Source organism: Antedon bifida, chromosome 10 (genome assembly GCF_963402885.1).
Source record: "Antedon bifida chromosome 10, ecAntBifi1.1, whole genome shotgun sequence".
In the NCBI taxonomy this organism is placed as follows: Eukaryota; Metazoa; Echinodermata; class Crinoidea; order Comatulida; family Antedonidae; genus Antedon; species Antedon bifida.
This window is the reverse complement of record NC_136235.1, coordinates 3282150-3294260: the sequence shown is the minus strand read 5'-3', so window position 1 is coordinate 3294260 and position 12111 is coordinate 3282150. Positions and strand designations below refer to the sequence as shown.

The following is a 12111-nucleotide window of genomic DNA, read 5'->3' as shown; positions in this document are numbered from 1 at the left end:
TCGATACATTGGCTTGCTCAGCATGTTGGTAATTGGTCATTTAAATTTTGTTATTAAAGGTATATATATGTGTAGTATATTAGCTTATTTTCTTGACTATACATTTTCCCATGTTCATTTTGCATAAATATATAATATTCATTAATATTAGTAGTAAGTTTGATTTAAAAATGTATGACAATGTAATTACTATGCTTTGATACAAAATTAATGGATAATTTAAGGTTTGTCGTTAAAGGTAATGCGGTGGTATATTGTTTTACTGTATTTTTCATTTACCATGTTTCTTTGCATATATTCATTGAAATTATATGTTGGTTTGATTTAGAAATGTAATTACTATGCTTTGATACAAAATGTTGGTAATGGATAATTTAAGTTATTTTGATTTAGAAATGTATGACAATGTAATAATTGCTTGGTTTGATTCAGCATGTCGGTGTTGTTGGGTCATTTAAGGTAAAGCGTACTATATATCTGGTGAATTAGTTTATTTTCGTGACTATATTTTACCATGTTCATTTGCATAAATTGATATTATGTTAGTTTGATTTAGAAATTAGTTGTGATTTATTTAGCGATTGATCAGCTTTGTGTTTAATGTAACGTGTGTAAACCTCCGTAATTTTGTATATTTTATTACTTTATTATACTTGTTATTTTAACATATTCATTTTAAATAAAATATATATTAGAATGTATACACACTTGTTATCCATATTTTTGTTTCTTTTTAAAAAAACTATTATAATGTATTAACATTACAGTTTGCATACTGGAAAAGTGTGTATATATTCCCTGTTACAATTAAGGTACAATAATATTGATTACCTTACAGTACTTAATATAACAATGACTAAACTAGTAGTTTGTGTTTCTCTGTCTACAGCAAATCATCTGCTATTCTTTCTTAACCCATATAACGGAATTTATAAGTAAAAATGGTTCTATGCCATGACCGTTAAATTCAGCACTATTTACCGAAATACTAAAACATGAAAAGCATACGTTTTAAACAGAGCAGGTTAATCTTCTGTTAAGGTAAAAAGCAACAGTCCTATAGTTGAATAATAAAATTAATTGGATATAGTATACATTTGCCTGAAGCTATTATGCTAAACTAAGTAATATAATACAAAACGTATAATTCATTACAATGGATACATAATAATAAAAAATGATATAATGATACTATATTTCGAATACTTCAGACAGCTGAGGCTTGCTATATATTTCCTATGTTTGTTGATTTATTATTGCTTAAGCTTATCATTGTGTATTATAACTTTATAAATCAGCTATCTACAGTTTTACACTTCCCAAGTAAATAAAATAAAATTTAATGTATGTTTTATCTATGTTCCTGATTCGTACATTCGAGAACTTCTGAACTTATCTACGGTTTTACACTTCCCAAGTAAATATAATCAAATAATGTATGTTTTATCTATGTTCCTATTTCGTACATTCGAGAACTTCTGAACTTATCTACGGTTTTACACTTCCCAAGTAAATAAATACAAATATAATGTATGTTTTATCTCTGTTCCTGATTCGTACATTCGAGACTCATGATGCTGTTACATCGTACAACGTTCAGGGTTAAGATAATCCACGATAAAGTGATCTCTACAGTGAATATTCTATTGGTGGGTCAACTAAATTTAAGGTAGTCGTCTCGGTCACAATATTTTGTTGTTCTTCTTGTTGTGTAGTTTTTTTGTAAACAAAGCAACACCCTTTTTAAAACCGACTAAACTGGATGTGATATATAATGCGAGGGTAAGAGTCTACATAACCAAAATGTAGATTTGTATTATTCTTGTTTCTATTATATGAATTAAGGTGGTAGAGTCAAGTGAGAAAGGGAATTGGCTGGACCTTTTTTACTTCTTTCTTTTTCGAACAATAACAGAATGATGTGTATGCCCATCGTTTACTATGCCTACACGTTGTTTTAAGTTCAGGCCTCGCGTGAACATACTGGGTATTGATTCGCCAAGGCAATCATTTGGAATCCATCCTTCTTTGTTGTCTTTAAGATTTACAGCTCGTACCCAACCTATTGAAATGATAAAAATGTAGAATTAAGTAAAAAACGTATATGTTACTTTATTTTAGGTCAATTATATTACAATCGATTGAATATATTTATGCTTTCAAGTATATGCCACTGTTGACTACGCTGTCGTACTTACTCTACCTATTTTTCTGTTATGCTTATTTTACAATATACGAACTGTTTCAGAATTATGTATTTTACAAATAAAACGACATACTGAGAATTCAACGTAACAGCAAGTAATACTTTCTAGGCCAATATCCAATTCGTGTGATATGAGAAATAATTAGGTGACCCTACTGTAGGCTATATTATAGCTGTTATGATATGATGATAAATGAAGCATCATTATATACGTACCAGATGTTTTATCAGTCAATTCTACCTCGTCACCAGCATCCACTTTCAATTCACCTCTGTCACTTCCAAGAAAATGTTTAGCAATCTTGTACTTGGGTCTACCTGCAACATAAGTTTGGGAGGCTTTAGTACGCTAACCTATGGGCGTCAACATAACCATCCTTTACCTTACTATCCTCAATATACTGCAAACTTAAACGATATTATAATGTTGAGAATGGTTCTTTAAGAAGAATGCTTACTCCATGAGGCATATTGTTCCCCGACGTCACCAGAGGGTCCGGATAAGGTTTTCCGCCAGAATTCGAAACTTCTGCAATATTAAAATAGTTGAAGTTTATCAGTAACAAATACTTTAAGGACATCTAAAGCAGATTGGCATGACGTTATCATAAATTCATCAGCATATTCTCCCGGTACTTTTAGAGACGATGACCTTCGGGGAAGCTTGGTGTCAAGCGACATCTGGCTTCCTGAGAAGTTGAAAGCCAGAGGCTAAGAAACTATAGGCTATGTTTATTGTCTATAGACATGGAAATCGGGCCCGTTCCAACATGAAGAGTTTTCAGTAGCATTTAGACTTTTATCTATTCACTTTTAATAACATGTTTTAATAGCAAACACGTTTACAGATGACTTCAATGTTGCTAGTATAAGTATTTATCGTACATGACCAAAAAACAACAAACCTGTCTTGCGAAGATTCCCAACAAATATAATACTTCATTCTCTCACATGTATCCTTGTGCATAACAATCAAGAACACATTCATTGGCAAACCGTTCTTCTTTGGTACTTTAAACGGATATGTTTCGCTGGATGGCTTCTCAACTTCAACAAAATTCTTGTTGGCACAATCGATGAGCTTATACTTAACACTAAATATAGGAAATGGTTTTTATGTATAATTTATTATTCTTTGAATAAAATGTAAAACAGTGTTTGCTATATAGTCGTTTGTTTTAAATCAAATAAAAACATAACTTCATCCCGTTCCAATGGCAAAATTAAAACACGAATAACTAAATTTTGTCAACCACTTCAACCTAACAGTGGAAGACCCAGCTGATAAAATTTCTTTACTTATAATAATGTTGCCACTTTTGCTATATTTGAATTGCATTTAACCACCGCACATAACCTACCTTAAAACTGCTAAACGACTGTGTACAATTTAATTGTGTATGCTTACCAAATTTGTCTGTCTTTCTTGTATTGTTTTTCGTTGATAAGCATCATCACTCGTTCGAATGTTACCAACTTTACATTCGATTCTAACTTCTTCCAGTCTTTGCCACCTTTTTTCTTGCATGAATACACTATGACGTCATTCCAACTTTCAACCCAGCTCTCATTACTAATAAGTTTCTCTGCCTATAGATAACATCATTTATCATTTTACTAATGAATTTTGAAGCATAATAACCTCATAAAGTATATTGCTTAAATAAAAAGACATGATGTTTCTACAACTTTACCTCAGATAAAGTTACACCTTCAGTTTCTTCAAACTCCATTTTATGAAGAATATTTGAGACGTGTTTATGTTCTTTCTCTTGCAATTTACTATCTTGTTCTTCACATTCTTTGATAATGACTTTCATATGTTGAACAAGATCACGAGCCCATCTTAACACTTTTTCATCCGGGTTACAATATTTCTCAATTGCTTCTTGAAGACTCTTACCACAAAAGTAACAATAACAGCAATACAATAAAGTGAACATAAGGTGGATTGTGCTCAAATACTCGTTAAATAGAAATCAGTTTGCGAAAAGTGAAAAACATGTTTATACCATATAAATATTATTTAATTTTAGGCTTTGTTTTTATTTGATAAATTTAGTCAACGAGTAAATTTTATTTTAAACAATACACTTCTGTCAAGTTTGATCTCTGTTTCGGTTGCGTACATTCGAGAACTACTGCTTCTCAACTAACGTGGTATATATAATAATCGGGAGGCTACTACAAGTAGTAGCCACTCTTGGTCACTTTCTTCAATGCTTTATCTTGCTGGTTTGTTGTAAAGCATTTCTTTGTGTAAATGCCTTTGCATTATAAAAAGAAAATGGGGTTATAGAATTGGGTTGCAAAGTGGTTGGGAGTGTGTCCAGGAGATTTTTAATCTAGTAAACACAATTATTATGCTATTTCATTTTGTTTTGTTCTACTACATCCATGAAGGTGACGTCCAAGTGAGTTGGCTGGGTATTCCGCCATGATGTTGATTTTGAAAAAAAAAATCAGATGACATAAAGAAACGATAAACTAGTTGCTGAAATGTAAAGAAAGTCAGGAAGGCATGCTAGGCTTATCTATGTAAATTGAATCGCATCGGTATTCATTAAATCAAGTCAATGACCTGTGAAGAAAATGTAAACATAATAAAACATAATTTTGTTAATCGTATTTTTATAAAAATATTAAATATTATATTTAAGCCTATTTGGTTTATATCGAGTCTGAAATGCTAACTATCATGAAGTATTGTTACGTGTTGTTTATTTATTTGACCATCATAATATCAATACAGTATTCATCCTACAAAACAAGACATTAAAAATGCTTGGCAGAGCAGATTAAGCAAAATGCATCGCTGTAACTCAAATAAGCCAGCTAATCCATAACATTGTATGATGTTCTGTCCTTAATCAAACAAACATGGCAGTTTCGTTCTTTACTCAACAACTACTTCAACCTGAGTGCTTATCAGTTATTGGACTATTGGACTCACTCCCTGTAATACAGAATGCACCTGAGATCTGAAAAGAATAATAATTTGATTATATGCACCACTCATTGTTAGGGTCACAAAGTGTTGCACGTCGAGCTAATTTGTTTGTTGAATAATGTATCATATAATAGAATCTGAATGTCAATTTGCCATGGACTTTACCCCCAACAACACTAACGATGGAGCGGGTTCTCTATAAGAACATTACATTGAAATAATGTAGAATAATATCCCATTTTATTGACTTATTTTACGAATCCAATAATAATGGAGAGTATTCGTGCTTATGAGTAAGTACACGATTCGTTGTTCATGTTCACCTTTCCTTTTGATCACCTTTCATTTTGATCACTTTTCATTATGATCACCTTTCATTATTTTCAACTTATATTATGACCACATTTCATTATCCATCTTTTATTACGGTTGAACTTTCTATATGTTCACCTTTCATTGTTCACATATTATCATAATCTTAATATTTGCCTTTCATTATGATCATCTTTCTATGTATGATCTTTATTTATTTATTCTTTATACTGGGTTGCCTCTTCAGTCTAAGACTGTTCTCCCCGGGGTGTATTATGATGAGTTTGTGACAGTGGCTGTGTGTGAACTAGTACACCGAGGTAACCCCCACTCGTCTCGAAAGATGTACTAGGTTCATTAAGTGCACATGAGCCAGATGTGTACACTGGACCTACGTTATAGTCCTTATCCGAGATGACTTTTTCTACCACCAGAACCATGGAGCGAGTGAGACTCGAAACCTTGCCGATGTTATGGCTACGTGTTACGGTTCCACTGTCTTATTAACCGCTCGGCCACTCACTCGCTCGAGCTATGTTATCCTTTCATTGATAATAACAATAATAACTAGAATTTAATTCGTCACTTTGACGAATTATAGGTGATCATTTTTATAATTTTATTGATATTCAATTTTTAAAAAAACATGCACATACGTTAAATATGACCGCAAAATATTGATATATGCAATCCTATTACCTGATGCATACAGTATATGCTAATGGTGCTGATTGGTGCCATAGAATATATACTCTATACGATAATAACAATAATAATAAAACTAACAAGTGCTCAATGATCACCTTTATATTCATTCTTTTCTGACAAGATTTATGTTTTGTTTACACGTTATTTAACAGGAACAAATTGTGGAAAGCTATTATTTTAAGGAATTGGCCAGAAGTTGAACGACTGTGTGCATCCGAACCACACCTTGTAAATACTATGTCAGATAGGGTAGGTTGTTTTATATCAAATGATTAGCCTAAAAAATGTTTTGATTTATACAAATGAAAAAATGTACGTTATTTGGAACAAGGCAATCAAGATTGCCTTGTTTGGATTCAACTTTCACGAATGTTTTGTATTATAACTCTTATGGCAGGCCTGTCTCTGCTGACCGTACATATAGAACGTTAAATAATGACAATTTGTGTTATAAATTCCGTGAATTAAAATTAAACTCTAATGAAATTTGATTTATATTGATGTATCAGTACAGCTAAAAATTACTGCAACGTAACCCGTGGCTACGAGGTATAATTGTTTTTGATCACGATCCTACGAACTGCATTGTTTTTTGATCGCGATCCTACGAGAGGCATTGTTTTGCCACGCGTCTATTGTTATGTGTTGTTACAATGATTGAAAATACAGCAGTTACGCCCGATATTTTTTTATTTAGCTTACCTAGCTATAGGCCCAGAAAAAAAAAATCAACGAAGTACCACACATCCGCTATACGCTATTAAATTCGTACAGAGTACCAATCTAGCATGCCATGCAGTATAACTACTTGGCCTATATTACCTGTAAACGGCCCCTTTTTCAGCGGCGGGTAAGGTGATTTGATTTGATTTGATTATTTGGGTTAACGATGACCACTCCACTGAGCAAACCTTATGAAATTCGCTCGACCACCGATGTTTCGCGTGTTTTTTTTTGTTCGCTACCAGTTGGTGCACTCTTTAATGTGGGTCATAGGTTATTTGATTTTATTCAAAGAATATATTATTATTTTAGCGGTGTTGGCTGATTCCTTCGTATAGGGTCATATTTATAATTACTTTTTACGCAATCGTAGTATTATTTTGGGAGATATTGTTTTAAATCAATTTTTCTAGACAAACTCTCGTACGACGAAATGAAACGAAGCATTTTTATCAATATTTTAAATATCAACAATCGCTATAGGCTCTGGGCCTAGCCAACAAGGCCTGTATGTAGTAGCTAGGGAAGGCAGGCCTACTCGGGCGTAGCTGTAGGGGTAGAATTCGTCGATCCAAGGTGGGTTATTATATTGGCATTGTTCTCTTTTGATAGCTGGTAACAATGGTGTATATTCAAGACCTTCCATCGTAGGCATAGCAAAACAAAGCCGCTCGTATTATCGCGATCCAAAAACAATACCTTCCCTGTCGTATCGCATGGGAACGCGTAGGCACGCGTGGCAACGCGATCAAAAAACAATACCTTTCGTGGAAGCGCATGGGATCGCGATCAAAAGACAATACTTCGTGGGTTTGCAATCATAAAACAATGCCCCACGCGTAGGCTAGGTTACGCGTGAGAACGAAGCAGTAATTAATAGCTGTACTGAAATAGTAATACATACTATAATCCTCAGCCCAGTTGAGATATAATTAACTGTTATTTTCCATACAATAATAATGATTTACACAATAGATAGGTAGGCATATGTATTATCAACATCAACATACAATATCATAATATCAAATATAAAACAATTTTTATTCACAACAGTACGCTTTTTTCTGAATGAAATATTTAAGAATAAGGAAAAAGAAAATTATAATTCAAAGGATATTCATAATTCAATAATGATGATGATAGTATATATTTTATGCATAATTATTTATTTTTAATGTCTCTCTTCAAAACAAATTAAAACCTGTACATAATCCATATACGCAGTGAGTCACTTTAATGTAATACCATGTATGTTTTTTCTTGTTAGGACAATGACACGTTATTAATGAGAGGTGTGCAGTGGTATGAAATTCCAGAAAACGTAGTAATTCAGCTGATTGCTCAAGCATCAGATGTTTGCCTTGAATACTTCAGCTGGTCAAGTGTAAGGGCAATCAGATAGAAAACACAATTATTGCGTATACCTTGATTTACCTTGATCTTGGACATCCTCCTTGATCTTGCAAATCATCTTCATGTTTAGTTCCCTTCGTTGTTGGGTCTTTTATTAATGGAAAAGAAGTAACATACTCTTTCCCAGTGTAGGTTGAACTTCAGAAATAGTAAAAATTCTGTCCTTCCTATCTACAGTGCACAGATCTGAAGACAGTTAATTAAAACAAATATGTTGAGTATCGTTATACGTTATGTTATTTTATATGTGACGATTGATTTATGTAATTTTGTTGTTCACAGTGGTTACCTACTATTGCTCATTGCTTATCAGACAGAGGGTACTCGATCGCATTGAAACATGTTTTAGAACGAAACAGAAAATACGTGAATACAGATGGGGTGAGTAGAGTACACATTAATAAAACAATTTGCTTTAAAGTAATGTAAAAGGTAGACGATCGACGTTCAATGCTATATGGTTATATAAGATAATGTGTTAATGTTATGGTCACAAACATATATTCTATGTAAATGCATTTCTATAAGCAAACCAACGTAATAATGTAAATCAGATTTCCTATTATTGTATGTAGTTTAAAGACTGCTTACACACTAGGACGATAACAATCGACGATAAAAAATGAACATAACCCTTTCCTTACATAAAACAAAGGAAACTAAGTTTTCATTCTAGAACTATAAAATAACCATTTATGATTGATCAAATGACGTCATGATCAATAAGAACAATAACATCGTTGTATCGGTACGATATTATTGCTTTTACTAATTAGGACGTCATTTGATTGGACATGATAAATATCATTTTCATCAAAGACAGCATAAATGGTTATTTTATATACAGAATGAAAAATCTTCTAATTTCTTTTGTTTTATGTTTATCTTTTTATCGTCGATCGTTATCGTCCTAGTGTAAATGGACATTTAAGCGATTAAAACTGGATTAATTAAAAATGCAATCGTTTTCATGTACGCCTTCCACTCTTCCATCTACTCTCAACCGTTATAAGAGTTTTAAGAGTTCCACAATTGACTGTATAACACCGATGTATCTGATTAATCTCTGCCCGTACCTACAATAGAGACTTTGTACCGAAAAGATTAAAATTATAGGGGTATGTTTTCTTGCGAATAGTTATAGAACACGTTATTGACATTGATTTACTTACTATTTTGCTATTTAATTACAGATATTAAAGTTAACACCATTGCATGCTTGTCTCGGATCACCGCATTTAACTTACAAGCAACATCATGATACTGCCATCTGCCTGATGACGTATGGAGCATCGTGTTCAGCAAGACACGTTGTAATTATCATATATAATTATATTATTAAATTAAGGATTAGTTTTTACTCAAATTAAAATCAGATTTTTAATAAATTAATGTTTTTACACTTTTTGACGCAATAAGCAGTAGACATGTAATGGTTAGATTGCATCATTTAAATGTTGTGATAAAACAGTTAAGTAGCTATACTTCAATTTGGGTACAGACACAAGGTACGGTATGGTGAGCGTGAGTCATTAACGTGATATTTACAGATAGAAACATTTCAAATAAAATCACACAGTGATATAATATAACCTGTTTTTCCGTAAGCATCAACATCCAATTATTAAAAATGAATGGTTTCAGTCAAACTCAAACTTGCAGCCAAAAAATACTTAAATCAAAGTGGAGAATTTTTAAAGACATATATATTGAAAGTATTAGAAAAAGTATTTATTATAATGTAGATAAAATAAATAAATAATATTTAAAGTTATTAGTTTACGTGATGGGCGGTCACTCTTAGTATAATAGTTAAGTATTGTTTACAAGGAAATAATGTAGAAGGTCATCAAGTAGTACATGACGTTGCTTTTCAATATTACTATTAGAAAAAATGTCCCAAAAAGTATCATACCCAAAATATACAAGATCATTTACGTGAATTAAAATGTAAGTCTGTTATAATTATAAGTATTACTGTATGCTATTAATTAACACTATTTGGTGTTTTAACTATTATCAGTAGGCTAGCCCTATAATGAATAATTCATTTCATATGATTGATTACTTTTAATTGATTACGAAATGGTTTTGTAAACATGTTTGCATTTATTATTTGTTTAGGATAACAGAACACCGATTGATGTGTATAATGCAAATGAGTGTTCAGAGTATGATAAAGAAACTAAAAAGGAAAAGAAAGGAGAGCTCATACAATTTATGGAAGGCAAGTAGATTTTTTACACCTGACATTGTTATGTATTTTTAATTTACGGTATCGTTGGAAAATATAAAGTAGGTGTGTGAATACATGAGGTTCAATGAAACGTAACAAACAAAGCACAATCTTATAACGCAATCCATTTTATCATTATTTTACCGAATCTCAATTTTTAATACTGAATATCAATGTTTATATCGTTTTAGCTCTGTAATATAAATTTTCTCTGTATACTTATTTGTTTTATCATATTTAGATTTCAACAAAATATCAAAATATTTTCTATTATCTTTTAACCTCAGACTGTGTAATATCACTTAAATATTCATTGATAGATAGATAGATAGATAGATAGACAGATATAACCTTTATCGTATTGTTTATCATTGCAATAAAAGTGGGCTGCTCCCACAAAAGAGAAAAACAAGCGTAACTGTCCATGATAGGTTTGTTATTACCTATTAAACCGATGGTAATTCAAATCCTGTTGAAACGTTTACTGAATCATGAAAACTTCAAGATAAGCTGGTTTATCAATGTGGTATTGTGCCATTTTGCTGGAAAAAATTTGGATCCAAAAAGGACACTAAATAACTACAGTCATTGAATCATAGCAAACAACAAGATAAGTTGTTAGTGATGATATGGATAGTATAACGACGTGCTTGAGGCATTTATTTATTACTGATTATTCTATGTTTGATTCTAAGCTTTAACATGATTTAAAGACGCATCCTAATAAATTAAACATTTGCTATAAAATTGCGTCTTACATAGTAATCATACCACTGGTCCAAATGCTTACAGTCTGAACAATAATTTAATATAACAGTTTGTTATTTTCGGAAAAAATGATCTTTTTCTTTGATAATATAAATACATGGCACCATTAATTTATTATCCAAATATTTGTGTCTTAGAGTTTTCAATTCCAGCTGAAATAATAGCTAGAGGTAAGGAAGCAACTGCAGTTTTCAAAGAGGCTCTAGAAAATGGTACAGTTACAATAGTCAATTCAAGAAGTATGTTCCTTGGGAAAGAAGGAGCTGGCAAAACAAGTTGCGTGAAAGCTATTCTTGGAAAAAGGTATGTTTGTTTATGATATGTATAGATTATTCTACTGAATAGGTAAAATATGTTAATAATTCAGAATTTATTGCGTATAGAATCGTTCTTTCAATCGTAAATAGTACAGATTTTATAGCGAATTTTAATCCAAGATCTAACATAAGAACAAGTTAGTAATTTTAGTGAATTAAGTGTAAGACAATTGAAAGCCTATACTTGAGTTTCAAGGAGTTCATGTTTCATAGTATAGACATGTACCAAAAATGTCTCTAAGCTGTTTACCAGGATTCTACTTTGTCAAGATCACTCGCGGTAATTTTGGATTCTGGCCAATCAACGACATGATTGATGTGACGTCAATAACTTTTTTATGTTAGTCCGTCGAGTCCAAGAAGACAATAAATAGGCTACCAGTGCCGTAGCAGGCTTAGCCTAGTATTGGAGCTTCTTATTATTCATACAAACAAATACGACGTGAATGATTGTTTGCATAAAAATAAGACATTAGGC

The 12111-nt window shown here is 31.9% G+C and overlaps 1 protein-coding gene across 1 annotated transcript; it reads right to left on the bottom strand.

The window, feature by feature from the left end:
* Positions 1-1886: 1886 nt before the first annotated feature.
* Positions 1887-7096, bottom strand: LOC144854466 (uncharacterized). Its single transcript, XM_078712426.1, has 7 exons — positions 6999-7096; positions 3901-4104; positions 3615-3796; positions 3112-3300; positions 2665-2735; positions 2423-2524; positions 1887-2062 (listed from the first exon to the last, which is right to left on the bottom strand). The coding sequence occupies exons 2-7, from the start codon at positions 4024-4026 to the stop codon at positions 1887-1889; spliced, it is 846 nt and encodes a 281-aa protein (XP_078568552.1). The 5' UTR covers positions 4027-4104; positions 6999-7096.
* Positions 7097-12111: the final 5015 nt, after the last annotated feature.